The following is a 22,784-nucleotide window of genomic DNA, read 5'->3' as shown; positions in this document are numbered from 1 at the left end:
ACAATTGTAAGCTTACCTTTGACTTAACTCTTTGACTGCTACGATGTTGTGCAAAATCCGGTCGAGGATTGCTACCAATAATTGTCGATAAATTAAAGTATTGTAATATTTTTAGACACCTTACTGCTCTAATTGATTCTGCGAAATTGGAATATTATGAAAACATGTTACGTAATTAATTTATCGTTTTGAATAGATAATGAGGCGATTAGATATCCCGAGCTACATCTACTGTTAACAGTTTGACTCCATCATACAGGCAATCGCGAGAGCGAGAAAAATGCACGATCCGCGCACAGAATTTTGATTTTTACCAGTTATTGGAAACAATCGGTTATCCCATACGAGGGATAATAGGTACAAAGTAGTGGAATTAGGAAACTACCCGGCTGAAAAGAAAAATTTTGCATGGTGGCCTCGTTTAAAGATGACGTACAATAGGCGTGATTTGTGAAAAAGGTCTTTATGGTGTTTGTTTATTAGAACATTTAAAATATGTATTGCAAATGATTTTATTTCAATATTTTTTATAAATAAAACTGTTTTTATATAGCACAAATGCATTTTACTTTATACACTGAGTTGAGTAAAGACTTTCCCATTGGTTCAAATCCATAAAATAAAATAAAACATTGTCCTTCCACCAAGAATTTGACAAGAAAACAAATTTTTATATTGTAAACTGAAATTTGTATTTGGAATTGTTTTTATTATAAAAAGGGTAATGCCATGAAAAAATATACAATAGTTATAAGTTCTAAACCTATCCAGTCACAAAACATATATGAATCGGGTTATATTACATAACAATAAAACTAAATACATAAAATAATGTTTTGTACCACTGGTGCAGTATGTTCCCAAATTAACTTAACATTTCAGGCATCAAAAACAAAACGACGATCGTTGTTAGCATTTCTGGACATTATCAAAAACAACGATATATCGTTGCGTAGCATTCATTCTAAGGGTTAAAATAAAAAATATTTTTTTATTGTTTTCAGATACATAGAATTTATTAATTTATACAGTTGAAATTGTAAATTATAAAAAAAATGTCTCAAATTGCAAGCTTCGCATTTTTCCGCTCGGTGCCTCTGGTAGGTAAAAGCATAACCCAATATGCAAATCAAGAGTTTTATTTTTATACTCTGAAGTTACGTAGCTGAAGAAATTAACATAACTTTTCGATTCGATTTTCTCAAAATATACCCGTTGACAATATCACAACGGCGACTGATGGACTTATCAGGTCAAATCTTAATCAGTGGGTCTATTTTATACTTATCGACCACTTATAACTTACAACCAACTTATTGTAATTGTTACAATAAGTGCTAATACTTTTATACAAACCTACCCTAAGTTTAATAATCTTTATCACTTTAGCGGTCGATAAGTATAGAATAGACACACATGTGTTACGGGCAGTGACGTCCCGTGGGGGTAGGCAGATTGAGCGTCGCTTGGGGGCGGCAGATACTCGAAGGGCGGCAAATCGAGGAGAATTATTTGGTATTATATAGAAATAGCTACCTATATTAGTTATATTATAACCAGAGCGTTGGAGATGTTTTTTTTCCGGATGTTTTTTTTATCCAGTACTTTAGTATGATGTCACCACGCTTCGCGAGGAATTTTTATTTTATTTTTGACTGCTTGGTTTCGTATAAAAATGCCAATAAAAAATATTTTTACTACTCTTCGCACGTAGACACATTATGAATGATAAATGTAAAACACCAAAAACACATAATAAATCAGTTATAATATAATAATATAATGTCATTTACTCAGATTAAAGAGTTCCTTTCATAACAGTTATTATGTAGGTATACGCGCAAAAGCCGTCGCGCCATAGGTGGCGCCGAACAAGCGACGTAGGTAGGTATTGAAACAAAATAATATTACCTATATAGATTTCAACGTTGGTGACGAAACAAGGTCAATTATGGTAGAGATTTATAGGTAGGTACATACTTTAGGTACGTATTTTTTAATTTATCCAAATATTTTTGGCAGTCACTCCCGAGATTTAAAAGTTGCCGGATGTACCTATTGCAAAATAGATATTCATAATGATTATTAATCCATCGACATTTGTCATAATCAATTAGTATTCGTGCATATAATAGTATTTACATTATGTTCCAGCTAATTGTAATAAAAATATACACTAGTAGGTACCTACCTAGATTATATCGTATTTATCGTGCTGTGAATAACAATATCTTCTTTTAAGTCATTTTTTTGTAAACATATTTTGTGCTGATAATAGTGTGGATTTGGGTATTTTATTTCAATCATCAACGGTTAAGTGTCGAGACTATTAATTAATAGTGTATTTATGATTAAAAATAGGTTTATATTAAATAAATATTGAGGAAAATTATTGTGTTTACATATTGTAGGGTACAATAATAGCATAGAAAAAATGGTGTAAAAATATTACGTCTGCGTAGGTATTACTAAATTAATGTGTCAGACATATAAACCAAATGGCATCTCAGACTGTGGTGATTTGGGTAAGTGTTTAACTAATATTATATTTATTCGCTTATTTATTTATTAATATCTAAATTAATTTTTTTATGATTCAGCTTAGTGGTAGGTATATATTTTGTTGGTAATGTATCCATCCATACCATGCCCCCCACAAGGGGGGGCTGACAGGGCTCTAGCCTGTGTCCCGGGCTCGATAAGTGAAATAAACACATATCACACATAGTTGTACAATACAATTTTTAATTGTGTAGCGATACTCAAAAACTCCATAATTCAAATGGGTGTATTAAAATATACAAAAAAACACTAAATATAAACATCAATTTTAACGCGTACACCATTTGGAAAACATTACTGTAGAGCGTCACACTGCCTTTATCCTTAGCGATAGGTAGGGGGGCTGCCAAAGATCCTAGCCTGGGGGCCCGCTTCAGGATGCGGGGGCCATGCTTCATACAACACATTTCTTAGATATTGGAGTAATGAAAGGATGATAAAAAAATGGGGCGGCATTTTGACGCTGCCTAGGGGCGGCATTTTGTCTAGGGACGTCACTGGTTACGGGTTTGTTCTCCAAACGTGGTCTGAAATTAGTTAATACGTTCAATCAACCTTCCCATTACCGCGCCATGCGATGTCGAGGAATGAATGTTAACAAAAATCATGCTATCCCGTGTTACGATTTTTAGAGCTAAATTCTACCATTAAACGTATTTTACGTTTAAAATGTTCAAATAATATTATTATTATTTTAATGAAGAATCTTTTAGTGATAGAAGTATAATTATTTAAACCGGGGAAAGACTTTTATGAGAAGATACGCGGTAATCCGACTTGACCCACTCTTTTGTTGATATTGAACGATAAGGCAGTTATATCTTAATTGACATTTGGCGAGAAATGACAAGGGTGAAAGGCGAGAGTCGAGTTGATACCTTTTATCACCAAGTTACTAACGATAATCATTGTTGACATACGAGGTTTTGTGGAAAACCTGAATCGACTTCAATCGACAAAAAAACAATGCTTTTTTCTATCAAAGCTCTTATAAATGAATCCATTGTTTATTTTCGTATTGTATGCTGTATAGATTATTCATATTGTAATATAAAATACATTCTTTTAGGCAATTAATTACTATCAGCTGTTTACGCATTTATACCTATTATATTATAAAACAAAGATATATAAATACATACAATAAATACAATACTTATTATATTGAGACTAATAAATCATAACGTAAAATGTTTATATGCAGAGATATATTTTTATTATTTACAATTACTATATAATAATGAGTTAAATCAAAATTTAAATACATTTTAACTCTTGATAAAGCATAAAGAAATCGTCAATGCTTCATTGCATCAGTATGGATAAAATTATAATGAATATATAACTTCAGAATCAAATATAAATAAAGTTGGTTTTTGAAGTTATACTTCTTTTGGCGTGTATGGGAAAACAGATCAGAGTGTATTTTTGGCGTGTGACGCCGATGTAACGCATTTGGCGTGTGACGGCGCGCCGATGCAACAGAATTTATTATTATGATTATTTATTAAATATATCAATAAATAAATAAATTTTGTTTATGTTGAATTGGTAACTAATTCAAACAATGTTATGTTGTAAATTTACAATATTTAGCGACTTCATATACAAAAATACATATTTTCACTGTTAAGGATAATATTTGTCGCGTATCCCATGTCAATTTATTTATTAGCGGTTTATAATAATTGAAAACAATAATAAGTATTATGTTTCATCACAACATGTAATAAATTATTATTGTTAACGAAAATAGTTCTACAGTCATCTGTTTAAGCAAAAATGGTCGAAATAGCGGTTCGCTAAATTGTTCAAACTCAGGTGTTGAGATATTTTTCTTCCAAAGTAGGTCTGCAATAATATTATTGCTGACGTTACCTATATCGGTAAAATACCCTTGAGACCGAAATGAATATAATCATAATAACACGCCGATAAAATTTGATTTTTTATTAATTCATCATGGGCACTTCTGAATCGATTATAACCGCTGTATGGCAATGACAAGTTTTTTGTTTTGTTACGCCAAAGAAGTATAACTTCTAACGGGCGTACATAAGTACACACACCGATTTTTTTCAATATGTAAAAACGCAATATGGAGCACCAAACTCTCAAAATCTTTAATCGAATATATTATTGTCACCGCATTAGCATCTGTGAACTAAATTTCAAGTCTATATGTGTATATGATAATATATCTGTCCTTTAAAATTCCAACGCATATGTCGCCTATTTTCGGTAAAGTATACAACCCGAGTTTAAATTCAGTATATTGCACAGATTCTAATTCGGTTAGAATACATTTTATTGGTATTAATATTATACTAATATTATATAGTGTCAGCCGACTCCGACTCAATTAGTATTAATATAGGGGTGCTTGTTTATAATTTATTAACTATGTAGTGTTAATTAAATTGTCAGTTTTAGGTGGAAAAACTTGTTATAAATAAATAAGACATAATGATACTTATTCCACATCGTCTATTAATTTACAATTGAATTTACTAAATTTAACATAATACATTAAAACCCATTTAGTGCTGACACCGCAACTGGCGCGTTTGCATTCGTTGGCCATTAGACATAATTAACATTATATTAAATGTGGTAATTAAATATTAATTAATAGGTCAGCAGTGTTTATGTTTACTATAATATGTATTATAATACTTCACCATGCACGATCCAAAAAGGATCATACTGATCCACGAAAAATAATGTATCCAAAAACTGCAGAATACATCTCAGACATATTTCCGATAGCCGTGCTTTTATCCTGAGTCTCTGAATGATTTACTGATTCATCCCATGGTCTGTCCAATAAAAACGAAACATTCGGCGCCTATACAATATTTTTAAAGACATCGATAATTGTTTTCCGCTCCCTTATACTCGTGGTCTATGACTATACACCTTACAAAATATGAACACTAAAGCGCAAACCAAATTGAGGTGCATGACGCCTACTATCACGGGCTGCCGCTACGGGAAAAAAGTGTGTATTGTAATTGTTCAGCGCTCGAAATGGAAAAGTTTACGAACCGGAGCGCTCGAAAATTTTCTGAGGTTATTAACATGGTTATCAAATTTTATGTGTATTTTATAAACATACGTGTGCTAGATTTCTTGTTATATAGCATATCTAGCTCAGACGGTCAAATTGTGTTATCCACGAGACGGAGCGATAACTTTACAGATTTCACGAACCGGAACGGCGCTCCGGTGCGCTCCAGTCCATTTCGAGCCCTGTAATTGTTATTGATATTTAAAATGTTATCAGACTAATGCTCCCATCCTGTAGCACATTTTGAAACTTTAAACGAACATTGTGAGTAAGTTGACAAAATCTGCCGGAATTACTTAAACAACAATGAGATCACCTCACCTTGAACTGCACTGCATCAATACCTTCATGACGTTTTGAACGTTTTTATCATATTCCATATGCCTACTTTATTAATTATGGTCTGCGGGTTGGGTTCTGTTAAAAATATTATCTATGGATGTCATGCCGCAAGTATTTTAACGTACGCACCCGTGAAACTGTTAAAATTAATTGAAATTAGCATGAATAATTAATAATAATTCAAATTACTAATACATTATAGTCGGCACTCTTCATCGGTGTCATTCTTTAGCGAATTTACAGAGATGGTGATGGTTTAAAATATTCTGCAAAATGTAGAAACCATAAACTAAATTTCTCGCCGCGACAGCGTGACAGTAGGCGATATGCACCTCAATTTGATTTGCGCTTAATTTTTGCACAAGCATACCTATTTATAAATAAAATAATTGGAATTTCGACCTATTTCTGTTTGTTTAGTTATAATTCAAAAACTATTTACCAGCTAATTCCAGTTGGAGCTTTTTGAGGTTCTATGGATACTATCTGTGGCTTTATCTAGCTGACTTTCACTATAAATCATTCTTCATAGGGTTGACCTGTGTGTCCCTGATAACTATTTTAAAAATCGGGAACATCAGTTGTGTATTCTTACAAGGTGCAGAACTAACCTGCCATTGGTAATGCCAATTGGGTGAGCTGTAAATGTGTTCAACCAAATCGCTTCGTATATTGATATATTCCACCTATAGAAGGATTAGTTTAGGCAGATGCTGTTTTATAAATTCTTAAAATAGAGTCTCCTCAGCTCATTTTTCTGCGTAATTCCGTGTAGGTACTACATAATGTTTGTATTTACTCTTGTACTAATATTGCTTTTGATTTTTTAATACTATTTCTTTGTTTTTCATGTCATACTGTGAACATCTTGAATTTGTAATTTTGAAAGTTCACTTTATATTAATAACTATTCGGTTTCAATTCAAAAATATTCAAAATAACTTTTTATATACAACGTTTTTAAATTTAATGTTGAATTAGTATGCTCAATGTGCTCAAACTTGTACTTGATATGAAGTAAATAAAAAAACAAACAAACAAATATAGAATACTGAAATGTCATTTTGACATTTCATTTTGATTTCCATAGTACGCACGTATATATTAATAATTTAGTTGGTAGGACCACCCACTTAGCAACCAATAATAGTCTTTTACTTTTTACGGATTTTTCTGAAATAACTTTCCATACAAAACAGAATTAACTGAAAATGAATTCAATTCTGCTTAAAGGTGGCTAAAAGTATTAAAAGAATGCATTGGCATCGTGTTCTGATATATTCTTAAAGTTTCAAATGTCTAGTTAGTCGGGAAGTAAGTTAAAAATCGATTGCAAGATTTGTGCCGGACAAACAACCGCCAGACAAACAAGAATACGAGCTAATAAAAACGTTGTAAAAAAACTACTTTTTTTGATAATGATGTTACCAATCAGAAACTTTCACCCATCAATTCCTTATTATTGGTGTCAATAGTTAATATTAGATCTTTATTAATAATTATGTTAAATTTAATATAACAATTGATATATAATTAATTGATTTATGTCAAGGAATAGAAAACAGTCTGCCTATTGTATATAGTACATGATATCTTATTTTAAAACATCCCCCTACTGAAAACGAAAACGTTTTCTAGAACGGTATATTAAGTCGAACAAAGAAACTCATTTGATTGAATTACGAATTACTGCTCTACTGAGTTTAAGTCTCGTATGTAATAAGATTAACCGAAGCTTCAACTTATGCAAAAATAAAATATAATTTAATTTAAAGACCGTATGTATGCTTTTATACTCAAATACACAAGAAGCATATTTTTATCAAGTACACAAATTCTAAAAACAATTAGAATTATTAATGTTACGGGTTATGTTACAATGTAGGTATTGAGATATTTCGGGTCCTGTGGTTAACTCGGGATGTTGGTAGGACCCGGGATTCAGAAAAATTAAATTATACTTAAATAGAAATAGGTAGCAGTAAAATGAAATGATTGTTTCGTTCAGAGAACGCGGTTTTTATATTTTGGCTATATCGACACACCATCAATTCACAATATTATTCTTACACATTTCCGTCACTTAATATTACTGCTTAATCTCTAATTCGCTTTAACTTTAAACTTAATTCTCTAAATCCGTTTCTCCAACTAATTTTTTTCACGCTCATTTGTGGTTATGTCGTTTTTTTTTTACTCCCGAGTCGTGAGGGCCGATGTTGCATTAAAATATCGACCCTTTACTGACTTTTTTCTATCGAACCGTGTTGCCATCCTTCCCTTACATACTCCTTATTATTAAATTCGTTTGGCTTTCGTCTCTTTTATTTGGCAAATCACATACTATTATTATAATTAAATACAATTCTTACGTGCTAAGTACATGTTAAATATTTTAATATATATGTTAATCAAGGAATTTTGGACGTACGAGTACGTACGCCTATTGTTGACTAGGAGGTCAGGTGACACGGTTATACCTAATAATTAATTAAATATATCGGGAGAGGCCCAATAATCATGGGTGTAACAGTATGTAGTGAATATAAAAAGCGATTCATAACTGCATTTATAATTTAATCTAGTTATGAATGCATAAAGCCTCCGAAGGCCTCAGTGCAATTTATTATAGCTCGCTCACTAAATCATTATTATATTATGCGACTAAAAATCATAGCATATTAATTTAACAGCATAGCAGCATTATCAAGGATCATCATTAGTAGGGGTTGATTCATTACTTAATGAAAGCCTTCCCTAGCTCCATCCAATCTTCTCGGTTCCTAGTTCTTCGCTGCCACATAATTATATTAACCGAACTTTATGAGTTCGTCTATCCAGGGGTTAAAAGCGTATATGTGGATATTTAATGCCCCTGTATGAACGCATTTGTCCAGCGGTAGTCCACTCACCGTTTCATCTGTTTAGCAACCTCTATTATATCGCGTATTATTATTTACTTTTTTATTCATTGGATTATTTTGTGATCGCTATGTCAAACATGCACCGCTACTCGTAATTTTCGAATATCTCTTACATTAAAAGTCCATGATTCACAAGAAAATTGTATGCGTTGGTAGCACACGTTGGATAAACACTTTACGGATAAGACACAATCAACTTATGAACATCCTATTTAATCGCGTATCCGGAAACTTGTACGTATGCAGTTCGCCGTATCACATTTCACCGTGAAATATTGTATCGGAAATATATGGCCGTATATTAAAGACCCTTTAACCTCTTTGGGTGGTATAGTACTGAACAATTCATATCTAAATAAAACACGGTTCTGGTCACTTTAAACTTTACAGGAAGCCAACAGCAAACAAATTTTGAAAATAACCGATGTACTGGACTATTTTTTAGGTTAGGTTAGATTAGATTTGCATTCTTGAATTCATGAATTTTGCCAAAATTAGCTATGAAAATTGAATTAATGTTCATATTGGATCTAATAAAATTGGAGACCGTATAGTATACCGTCATCTCTTTCCGATAAGAAAGCTTACGGCGAACTGTGCCACGGTGAAATGTTTTACGTACAATTTACATGTAACCATTCAAGCGCAAAAATGCATTCTATGCCAGTTTGGTTCTGCAAGCAACTCGTCATACATACATACCGTCGTCAATTATTGACAGTGAGGGTCATTAATAAGGATAGCGTTTGGTTCAGCAAAGCGTTTCTCACTACCTTTGTCTTTAAGACATTAAATCTTTGAACCTGCTTTTATTTGCAAGCTCATGCATACTGTTTTGAAGCTAAACTACTCTAATCTATACTATAATTTCGAAAATATATTTGGATGTTTGTACCGTCGTGTCGGTTTTTCTTTATACTAATCCACACGCGCAGTCGGATTTCGGCAAAATTTGGATAGTAGACGGAAGCTGACGAGCCGGAGTAAGTGGTGGGGATCTTGAATTTCAGATTTAACCCGTTGCACCCCGGGGACAGTTTTAGGGTTTTTGAGGAAAAAGGCCTTGACACGCGGAAGTAAATGTTGCAATCCCCATTTTTATTGAAAATCTCGCTAGAATGTGTACATTTCAAAAATATTTTCGTTTATTTCAGCTTGATCAGAGGTCAAATGGCAAAGTTAGATGCAAATAATTGTGTTATTAGAATCGCTAATCATCAGGGAGCCAATTGAGCCGGCGCGGTGCGGGCAACGCAGTGCTGCCACATTAGATCAGAATGCTTCACTCAAGAACAATTTATTATTGTATTTAGCGGCATCAAAAATGGGGTGTAGTAAAAATCTATACATTTCGGCACCAAATGGAAAAGCCACAAATAATATTGTATCTCGAAAAGCCCTGGAATGATGGATTGGATATTAATATTATGGATGGATATTTATATTATATAGAAAAACCTTAAAATATTAAATTGAATATGTACTACTTTTTAAGATATTTAAATGCAATACATGTACAAAAATATACTATATTACGTTAAAAATAAAAATCTCTAATATTATGTTTTTTTTTTACTTTTTTAAATTCAATCCTTTGTACTCTACGTATTAAATTTAGAATTTTTATTTTCAAATATTAAACCATTCCACTCCTGGGCAGCGCCGGGTGATACTGCTAGTACAATAAAATATATCTACCAGTAGTGTTTTGCTATCGGTAGTATGCCATTTATAAGATTGTTTCAACAGTTTACAGGACAGCGGGAGGGTTTTGCGTTAAAAAATTAGAACCCGAATGTATTGTTATGAATTAAATATATGGAACAATATATATTGGTTAGTTAATAATTATTACAGTTCTTATAGTTAAATGCCATCACTCACGATCACTGTGTGTTTTAAACGACTGATGGACACCGTTACGTATAATTGCACATAGCCGCAATTTGTATATAAAATGTATTGATCTTTTTCAAATAAAACGTCAATATTTTACTTACCTACCTAAATAATAATAAGTGTCTTTTATTTCTCATATTTTTATTTGCCTTTGTCCTATTTTACCACGTTTTTATTAGCTCGTATTCTTGTTTGTCCGGTACAGATTTTTTCTTGTTTGTCCAAGATTTTTAACTAACTTCCCAACTAGCTAGACATTTGAAACTTTTATAATATATCAAAACACGACGACAATGCACTCTTTTAATACTTTTAGCCATTTTTAAGCTGAATTGAATTCATTTTCAGTTATTTCTGTTTTGTATGTTTCGGAAAAAATTTGTTAAAAGTAATATTTACTACTCACTATTATTGGTTGCTAAGTGGGGCCTAGCAACTTAATTAATAATATATACGTGCGTTACTATGAAAATCCATATGAAATGTTAAAATCAGTATTCTATTTTATTAATACATAGAATTGTTAAGTTTATATGATTCGACGGAAAATTTAAAAACGTGGTAAGTAGATAAAAAGTTATTTTTATCTTGTAATTATTTATCTCATCAAAATGACTTACCGGTACAAAAAAAAATACGATTTTCATTCAACATTTATCCCTCGCATTGCAAAATATTTTTTCGATTCTGTCTCATCAATATTAAAATATAAACGATAATTGCTTCCCTCCTGAAATTTGGGTGATCGAATTTCAAAGCAAATACTTATATTCTACATTTAACTGGATAAAAGTTCAGCCGAAAACTTTTTGAATTGAAAGCTGTTAATTGGCTTGATTAAGTACGATCTCAAAAAAAGAATTACAGGTAATTAAATAAAGATTTATCACAATAAAATTGTCTTTCCAGCTCCGGGGGTCCGTATTTAATAATAGGTGTGTTTATTTAAAAGTAAGACAGTGCTAAAACAATTGTTTAATAAATTAATTTAGCTTAACCACTTGCAATATAATTAGTTTTCCTTAATATTAATACAACTAACTTTAAAATGATTTGTTATTAATTTTAGTGACGTTTACTAATATTTTGGCAAAAATAAAATAATTTACTTGCAGTTCTACGATTATCACAAAATATGGCTTTGAAAATAACTTACTAAAAAAATGTTTTCGGATTCCAAAATAACACGTCTTATTGGCTGTCTGAATTTGTCTTCTGATTTATTATTATGTATATTCCACTTACCTGAAGATGAGTATAGGTGGACGTTGTTTTATAAATTTTTAAAAAGGGGTCTGCTTAGCTCATTCGGTGTACCTACTTTCTTGTATCTAATTTATATTTATTTTGTTTGTATTGACACTTTTATACTATTTAATAACTTAAAGCTGATCAATTTATTCTTTATATCTCTCTTCTCTCTTCTTGGTCATGCACTCATGGCTGAAGATCGTGACCACATTTGAATTTCGCCACCCTTTGAGCGACCAAGACTTTCCATCCTTTTTTACATAATACTGTTTTAATAATATTTCTTTGTTGCTAAATGCCATGTTGTGAACTTGTTAAATTAATAATTTGTAATATTCACTACAGTGAAACCCCAATTCTACGGTTTTCAAGGGACCCTAAAAACGATACATGCGGGAAACGGTAAATGCGGGATGTATAAAAAATATCAACTAGTTTTGTCCTGGATTTTTTTCGAGGTCTTTTCGAATTATTTTCAGTTTCTCAGCTGGAGTTCTAGTTTTCTTCATGGGGGGCATTTTAGTTGCGACTTATAAAAATTCTTGATACGAGATGCAAGTCAAGACTGAGCGTCGAACGACCTGTGCAAACAAATCGACATGACTGAAAGGTCTGTATGTATGTATCATAAACAATTCTACGAAAGCGAAATGAAAAATATTCAATAAAAACGGTCAATCGGGGTAATATTTGTGCATAATATTTAGACGATAGATCGAGGAAAATGATAAATCGGGGAACGGTTAATGCGGGATTATTCAACATTGTTCTTATGGATGTTTGGCGGGACTTTCAAAAATGAACGACCAATTATTAATGTAATTGGATCAATGCGAGAACGGACGATCGGGGTTCCACTATATGTAAATATAAATCAAATTTGAATTTGAATTTAGTGGTGACAATTAATAGAGCCCATATAATTAAAATTTTGTTAAATATCCTGATATTATATCACTCTACGTAGCGAAGCGATACATTGCAAAGAGATTCTCCGCAGATAATAATTAACTGTGCTATTTTTACCTTTCATTTCCGCTGATGGGTAGGTACTTAGTACAACAACAAAGCGCTTCCCCTTTCATTCAATTTACACTTTTCTTTTCTTGTTAAATGAGCCCTCCGAAAGGCCATTAAGCATAAAACAATGTGCGCGAATTTTTCTTTCATAGAGGCAAAATGGCAAGATTATCCACCGGGGCTTTTCTGCCGTTTCCAAGTTTTTAATGCATTTATAAATAAAAACACTTAACCGTCAAAGACTTAAATATTGTGGCGGAGGCATATCAATTAGCACGTTTTTTTACCAGTACAAAAAAAAACATTTTTAATTTCAAAAAGGTACTTCGTTAATTTCAAGTCCACTAACACAAGTTCACCGGTGATCAAGTTGAGTAAATCAAATTAAAAGTAGCTGTTATCTCTCTTGACTATGTTCGATCCTGAAGCGCAAATCCAATAATTGAGGTGCATGTCGCGGACTATCACGTGATGTCACAGTAAGCTGCCGCTACGGTAAAAAAGTGATTAATGTCTTTGTTCTTGGTGTTTAAAATGTTATCAGACTGATGCTTCTATCCCGTAGCACATTTTGAACCTTTAAGCGAACATTGTCAGTTGGCAAAATCTGCCGAAATCACTAAAACAACAATGAGGTCATCTCACGTTGAACTGCACTACATCGACTCCTGCATGACGTTTTGAATGTTTTTATCATATTCCACATGCCTACACTTTTCGAATGTCATATCAAAATATGTTTTTTTTTGTTTTTAGCGTTTGGCACTATGTATTTTCGATAAGAATGTTGTCTATTATCAGATGGACTATGGTCTGCAGGTTGGGTTTTGTTCAAAATATTATCTATCGATGTCATGTCTCAAGTATTTGAACGTACGCACACGTAGAAACTGTTAAAATTAATTGAAATTAGCATGAATAATTAATAATATTTCAAATTACTAATACATTATAATAGTAGACAATCTTCATCAGTGTCATTCTTCAGTGAATTTGTAGAGATGGTGATGATTCAAAATATTCTGCAAAATCGAAACCAACGACTAAATTTGTCACCGCAACAGCATGACAGTAAGCGACATGCACCTCAATTTGATTCGCGTTTTATAGGATCATATGGCTCCACAGAGTGGAGGTTAGTATTAACAGATTTGGTTTTTATGAGAAATGGATGTAAGCCAGTGTTACACCCCCGTATGGGAATATCTCCGTGTATCTGGAGAGGCCCGAGTCGGTATCAAATCCAACAAATAGTAAGCGCCGATTACGAAAATAAATAACAATAATAGAGCCGGCAATGCCGTAGATTATGACCGTTGAAAAATATTTGCAACGTCGCCGTTTTTCGACAACGCTCTCGTTGAAAGCGAAGCATAAGATGGCGGATAATACGCTGTAAACAGCCAAACAGTGAACACGCACATTTCATCCTCCGTAAAATAAATTATTCGAAATGTAACTATTATATAATATTAACTTAAATAAAACTCGTCGTTTCCATCATAATTCCGGTGTGTTAATTATCCACCTTCAAGTCCTAAAATTCAGACAAAAAACCATACTAAAAATAAAAGTGACAGTTTGCTATTCACTTTCAAAATGGAGGGAAGTGATACCAGGTTCATAATCTGACTCCAAACAGAAATTGAAAAACAATATGTGTATTTTCCACACTCAGGATTTGAACTTGAGAGCCAACGCGTAAACCTCTCAGCCATCGTGAATTTCAACCATGTGGTATTATAATTTATACTTGCAGATTATAACTGCTGTAACACGGTGTTGTTCTCAAAAAATGATTCATTATAAAGAATTTGGACTATAAATAGAAGGAATCTTATAATATGTTATTTTTGCTCTGACTTTTTAAAGTATTTAGAAAATGCAACAAGTATCGTTAGGTTGGTAAACTCTACAAATATTTACAACTCTTAATTGGCATTCCGATTTTCTGATATACACAATGGCTGTTATTTTTAATGTTTATTGTTATTACGTCTTAATCGAGTGTAGTTATAAACGGGCTTTGATAAATTTTACAGGATATTTTAACAAAATAATAATGCCGAAGTGGAGTATTTTTAACTGCTAATCTACTCACCTTGACGGATTGTCTTTTTCTCTTCAAATGAGCTTGCAATGCAGTCTTGTAACTAATTTCATATCTTGGCGAATGGTTTTTTTTCGCTTCAATTTCATTAATTTAGTCTGTATCTCTATAGGAGTTTTTCAACATATTTGATTCATTATTAATTCCACAGAAAACATTACATTATTTATAAATGTATGTTTCTTATTATTATTACCTTTTGGAGAAGAAAAGGTTAGGTCAAAACATTCGAATTATATAAGGGTGGCTTAAACGCCGGCCTATAAATAGAGTGGAAAGTCCCTGGTTTGAATCCTGAATCTGGCAAGTACACATATTGTTTTTCAATGTATGTATAAGTCAGAGTATGGACCAAATAGGTTAAGCAAGTGGCTGACATCCATTTCTCGAAAAAATAAAATCTGTTAATACAAACCTCCACTCTGTGGAGGCCCATATGATCCTATCAGGATCGGACATGGTCGAAAGAAAAATAATGAAAATTAAAACAACAATATTTTATACGCCATGTTTATGGAATATAATCCAGTGTTAGGAATAAAATGACTATAACTGTGGGTATCATTGTGTGATGTATTAAGACGTCGAGATTTGGTGTTTGCTCCGATGGATGGAAGAGCGAGTTTTATTTGCAGCGTTAAAAGTCGATGCAAGAGTATGTTACAGTAGTTATGTTATAATACTTATGATACTGTTCCTAAGTACGATTCTCGGTAGAATGAGATGTTGCGCGGAGCGATACAGAGACTGAAATACTAACAGACTGGGAACATATCGTCGCTTTAGGATTTGTTTCCCGAATAGACCAAATGTCAATTTTTCAGGAGACGAAAAACAAATTTCATTGTCGTATATTGAAATATCAGTAGATGTATCAATCATTCATTCTACACTGTATGATTGCAACATTATCTAAGAATAGATTCCAAGAATAATATACTGGTATAAATCAGTAAATGCACAGAAAATGCGTTTTATTTACAAGTACTCGTTGTGGATATTCGGGAAATTTTTACCGCTCTCTCAGAATAATGGATATACGGGACAAAACAAGGACGTTCGGGACTTAAGACCGTAGCGTATTGCTGCACGGCCCACGGATTACTGAGTGGTCAAAAAGTACGCACCTCAAATGTTATTTTTATTTACACGATAATTGTTAATGATTACTTTTACTATTTAAATACCTAATGATCGTAATAACCCAAGTTCATAGGTAATAATAACATGCGGCATTCGTTTTTTTTCGGTTTTTTTCGTAATAAGTAATAAAATAGTTTTTAATAATCTTTTTTTATTATTCAACGAATAATTCACAAGATTTAAGAATGTACCATTCTAATTATTGAACATACATAATTTTGAAAAACACTTCTGAGAAAATATATTATAACCAATAGAAAAAATCTTTTTGAAAAAAGTAAGACACCCGGCAGGAATCGTCCCTGCATCTCCTGGGTTTACGACCCAATCCACGAATTATCCACTATGCTACGAGGTGACATACTTATGACGAAAAACTTTAACTATTGGCCTTTTAATACCTGCTCATCAGTATTCTTTAAAATCAAGCGACTATCGGCGATCGGTTTTTGTTTATTAAATAAAAGTAGGTATCTACTACTTCAATTACTAACCGACGTCACGGATTTCTTCAATATTTTATGATGGTACTTACTCGTACTTGCTAACAATTTTGTATTAATACTTTTCCAAAAAAAAAAAAACTATGTATATAATATATCTGTATATTATTATATCTATATATTTCTATAATTAACAATTAAACTTATTACAAACCACCAAATAAATATTATATATTTACTATTGGAATGACAACACAAAATAATAGCATCTATAAATTAATTACCATTGGCTGCTAATATTATGTAGATACCAATATCCTAAGTAGGTATATAATATTCACCAAATAAATAATTACTAACATACATATTAAATTAAATTAACTATCAGCGCATTCAAAAATAAATAATAGCATCGCCTTTATTTTCATAGAAATACCTAGATTAAAAGTAAAATAAAGACAAACAATGTTTGATTAAAAATAATTTGAAATAATAATTATTTTTTACGTCATAGTAGTTGCCGGGTCATACTGTAGAATTCATATAACCGTTGGGATTTTGTGTCATTTATCAAAACAAAATGCAGTTATTTAGGTTAAAAAACTCACTTCCATAACTTTACTATAAGTTCAGGGCGAACTGGTGATGTATCAGCTATAAATGATCTCTTCAAATTTGATGAATTCACTATTAAAACAATAGTAACTTTAAAAACAATATCAATAAGACGAAATTTGAAAGAGCACTCCGGACGGCCGAAAAATATGAAAGTGGGCGTGATTGTTTTAGAGCTAGACAGCGTGAATGTGGGAGCGAGATGCACGGCGTCAGCGCGGTTTGATTGGCTAAAAGTCATATTCGGGAAATAAAAACTCAGCCAGAGATTTATTTCGACCGAAATTAACTTGGATATTCAGGTACGAATAGTTGGACATTCGGGAGAACAACACGGAGTAATTGTAACTTAACATGGCGTATTCGGGTTTTTCAAAAAAATATCTCTGTTCCTAGATAAAAATATATTGTTTTTATAAATGATTTCGGTAGAGTTCGATAAAAGAAATTGAACTGCATTAAAATGTTGATTTCGACAAAATGGATATTCGGGAAACAAATCCTATAGCGACGATATATTTGAGTCACATGTCCAATGAATTATTCGAGTCTATGACCCGTCATAAGGTAATAAACCAAATCTTGCTCCAAATCCATGGCGAATGACTTTAACATTTGTATCTAATAATCCATTCTGTGGTTGGACCCAATTATTTAATTTACTAAGTTGACCGCCGCATTAGTGGGTTTACTGAGTATAACTCCATGATTATATTGTAATATATTGTACCTCACTTAAACTTTTATCAGTTAGCTCATTTCAAAACTTTCTCTGTCTCATATCGCGATTTCATTCAGGCCTTTCTGTAAGCAATGTTACGTTTACGTCGACACGAGTTTCGTTTCAATATTCATACAATATGCGGTCCCTTGACATTTAGTAGCTCATTGATATGCACCAATAGAACTTTCGAATCGCAAACTGCCTCTCTTTGTTGCCAAACAGTATATTATGTAAGAAAAAATAAAGTATTCTATTTTAAAATCAAAAGTATAGTATGTTTTTTATTTATAAAATAGAAACACTTCCGAGTTTAGTATTTATTCAGAGTTTACAGAGATTAATCAACAATAACAGAGAATACTTTAAACGGTATATGAAAACAGATTAACAAGGTGATATGACTCGCTCGACCAAATAACGAGATGAACTTGCCAAAGGATTAGTTCAGTTCAGGTATGTATCACACTTGACAACTAGAAACTACACTTATCACTAAAAACGAATCTTGATAGTGTAAGGTGCTTAGTTTCAAAATAGAAGACCTGTATGATCAAAAGGGTCAGAGCTAATCAGACTTTACTGACTGGCTGTCCGATTTTACTTTCTATTCCCACCACCACCCATCATGTATGAATGTACAGCCCTGGATGTGCACGGCCGCCTTCCATGACGCTATAAACGTGTCTGAAAGAAGTGATTTTAAGTGCTCATTCTATCCCAAAACGGAGCCGCACAAGACTGAATCAGTCCGTGTAGCAATCAATTGGTGTAGCATCAGATGCTACAACTATGCACCTTATTGCTTAAAGAAGGAAATTAAGAAAGGGAAAAAAAACTTTTTGGACTGGCTCTGCTGTCCGCTGACGTTGAACGCCCTATGTTTCCGCATACTGAGTGTCATGAGTTGAAATAAATGGGTCTACAGAGAAGTCGGGACTATGCCGCTCCCCATACGACGATGTGGCTGTAAGACTGTGAGGGATACCAATTACGAAGTTAACATAGAGTTATATCCTAATCCGTCTTCATAGTGCTTGCGGTATCCGGTCAATGGGCCACGCCTTCTATGGGTCTCTTTTCAAAGTCACGCCGCTACAAAAGTAGTTTTTATATCTGCAGATAACAATATAATACTATAATGTATGTACCTAGGTAACATTTTTCTTCATGCCAAATTCTAATTAAAATTATATTATAGTTTGCTCAATACCGGATAAGAAGATTTTTAAAACCAATAAATATATTATTTTCTTTCACATTTGCATTGCGCTATATGGACAATCTTAAGTGTATTAACTTATTTACAAATTAGTAATTTAAAAGATGTACCTCTTCATATAATTTTCCAGTGTGATTACTAAAATGTATGATGTTGCCAATAATCTCCTTACAGCTAGAAAGATTCTGAGAATATTGCTTCAGTCATTGTTAATTCAGCCGCATTTTTGGTGATGTAGCTCCACCTAGAAGGCGTACGCCTTCGCAACCTTCCCTTTCTGACGACATCAAAGATAACTCTTCTCTCCGGGATTGTCAGATCTATTCTCATAATAATATTCTTATTAGTAATATTACATTCCTACTGAAAGTATATGCATTATTCCTACCAAACAGCGAATCCCACGCCACGGTAGGGAACAATACCGGCCTGCTAAGTTAAAAGACAGTATTATTGGTTAGTTAGAGATTATGTCAAAAAAATCAATAATTTTACATAATGTAAGAAAAATGGTAGTTTAAACGTTGTGTTCTCATTTCACTAAAACGAATAACACTGTATTTTTACTAAGCAGGGCAGAATACTAGGCAGTTAGTATTATTTTGAGTCCAATCGACTAATAAAGAATTAATTATATTTTTGTCTCTTTCTCCAGGGTCGACATGGGAGCCGCCCACCGAAATGGATCTTACTTCCAATGCTGCTCGGGTTTCTGCATAGATCTATTGGAAAAATTTGCTGAAGAATTAGGTTTCACTTACGAACTGGTGCGTGTTGAAGACGGGCGATGGGGAACTCTTGAGCATGGAAAGTGGAATGGACTGATTGCGGAGCTGGTCAACAGAAAAACTGATATGGTGAGTTTTGTTCTGTTTATCCAGAAGTAAGAGATGATTGTACTCATAACAGCAGACGACTATTTTTTAACAAGGATATGCCACAAACGAATTAACTCGCAAGTTTATTGTTAATGTTCTGTGCATTTTCAATCTGGCCAAGAATATTTTCGACATAATAAATTTATTATTTTTATTCAATGAATAAAATATATTTGGAGCAATTTTGAGATATCTAGAAGTCGCGTCGGTTAGTAATTATTGATACCTTGATTTTAGTCACAAAAGTCAATTGCCAAAAAATGTATGCAATTTATTGAATTATCTAAATACTACTAGTGAATTTCATTGTAATTAGATAGGATACACGTGACTCAATTGCTTGCGGGTCCTGATCGTTATTAAATTATGTGAATTAATCAACAGGTAAGTACTTACATATATATATATATATATGATATTTTTCACCAAGAATTGACAGCATTGGCGCAAAACTATTTATCATCATTAATCTATTTAACTCACGTGGCATGGAAGCATTAGCGGTCATTGTAAGTCAAAGTTATTTCTTTTCCTTCCTGGACTATTGTTAAAGTTATTTTCATCTAAGGATTCTTGTCATTCAAACATCGCTTTCTATAAACAATCCATATGACGTTAGCAAACAAATAATTAAAATACACTTTTTCACAGTAATTAAAAATTATAAAGTCGATATTCATCTCTTTAACTTGGTAATAAAATTAAGTTTTAACTATATTTTATTTAGTTTTTGTAGATTGAAACCATTGTATGAAATAAGCGGTGAATCTTTTGACCACATTTATTTGATATGGGATCCGACATTTTTGTCTGGAAGAAATTTAAACCGTTTCAATGATATCTCTGAAAAACAAATGTGTTTTATGAATTCAATGAATGCTTTCATATAATTTCGTTTAAGTATAATAATATACATCAGTAACATACTATAATACAAGTAGTATAATAATATCATCATTTATTTCAATTTTTCAGATATAAAATAAGTAATTTTGTTCTGACAATGACTTTATCGTTTAAATATTTAGTTATATTTTAAATAGCAGCAGGCATTTCTGCAACTAGCAAAAATGCCTTCCTACATTAGGTTTCTGTTAACCATAATATACTCACATAAAATCTAGCATAGATTGACAAAATATGTGGATATAAATCATACCCAGCAGCGCTGCTTATATTTAATGATAATATGTAGTGTGATATTTCTATGTATACATTTAAAAAATTCCAAATCTATGAGTGCGTTTGCAGGGATAATCGAATAACACTGACAGTTCAAAATGATTATTACATCAATACGATTTCATCTCACATGACTTCTATTAATTTGTGAAGGATAAATTATTTACAAATTTTATGTAAATAGTGGGAGTTTGAACTATTATACCGGATTTCAGTAATAAAATCAGCAATTCGAAAATTCAAATGTTTTGTTTTTCAGAAAAAAATAAATGATATTTGACAATACACAGAGATCATTACGTGTATGTGATATATTAAAATGATATCTCAAGTCAGATACATTTTTTTATTGCAATAATAATAGTATTAACACTAGCTGAGCCAGCTGGCTCTCGCCAGTCTGTCTCGCTAGGTCTTGCAGACAGCTTTTCGTCATAGTGACTTCGTGTTGGATTTTAATATAATAATTGTAAAGCGTGTATAGACGGCGCCATAGTTTTCCCTTTGGGATGGATTTTCATTCACGTCAGACAGTTGAAAATTTAGCTGATTTGTCAGTTTTACGATCTGCATGTCGTCACTGCCAATACAACTTTGGAGTCATGTGCGTAGTCTATTCTGGAGTCTGGCCTTCTCAATATCGTCTGACACCATTTCAGGCTGCTAGGCCTAGCAGAACAGCTGGCAATCGCCGATTGCTACCACTGTCATTTTAATTTTAATACAATATATGTGTAGGTATGTGCATTTAAATATGATAAATAATTATACATCTCAATCGTGATTATCATAAATAGCGATCCAATATAACGCAAATATTAATCTCATACGGGTCCCATTTACATAATAGAAAAAGGTTAGCAGCATAAAAAATAAATTTAAACATTATTTTGTTTCATTGTCTATAAAAAATAAATGCTCGGAGCCATAGAAAAATATTTTAAAAATCATATTTTGATTTAAAAATTAACCTTAAACAATATAGTTTCCCGGTGCGGAACATTCATATCGAGACAAATGTTGATAAATAATGAAGCAATACATCTTATATCTGATAAAAATAGGAATTTATAAGACCTAAAGATGTGGAATCAGCTTAAAGAGGCCTTCATCCAGCAGTGGATTGATACAGGTTGATGACGATAATGACGATATAAATGGGTAGGTATATAAAATCACAAATTTAAAAAAATATTGCAGTTTATATGACCAAGAAGAGTAGAATTAGGTTGGGATAATCTTCATCCAGCAGTGGATTAATCTTGGTTGATGATGATAATGACGATATTATGAATGGGTAAATATAATATCAGCAATTTTGATAAATATAGCAATTCATATGACCGACAGAAATTCAAACAACTTAGAGAGGTCTTCATCCACCGGTGGATTGATTCAGGCT

General features: G+C 32.4%; 1 protein-coding gene across 1 annotated transcript in view; it reads left to right on the top strand.

Moving 5' to 3' along the window:
• Positions 1 to 22,784, top strand: part of Nmdar2 (glutamate ionotropic receptor NMDA type subunit 2) — a 423,883-nt gene that overhangs the window by 280,233 nt on the left and 120,866 nt on the right. The window contains exon 7 of the mRNA XM_085959689.1: positions 19,978 to 20,179. Coding sequence (XP_085815815.1) covers positions 19,978 to 20,179 — 202 coding nt within the window. The remainder of the gene's footprint in view (positions 1 to 19,977; positions 20,180 to 22,784) is intronic.

This window comes from Rhyacophila brunnea, unplaced genomic scaffold (genome assembly GCF_057557595.1).
Source record: "Rhyacophila brunnea isolate RB1 unplaced genomic scaffold, BYU_Rbru_1.0 scaffold_9, whole genome shotgun sequence".
NCBI lineage: Eukaryota > Metazoa > Arthropoda > Insecta > Trichoptera > Rhyacophilidae > Rhyacophila > Rhyacophila brunnea.
Note: the sequence above shows the minus strand (reverse complement) of the source record. Positions and strands in the feature narration are given on the sequence as shown.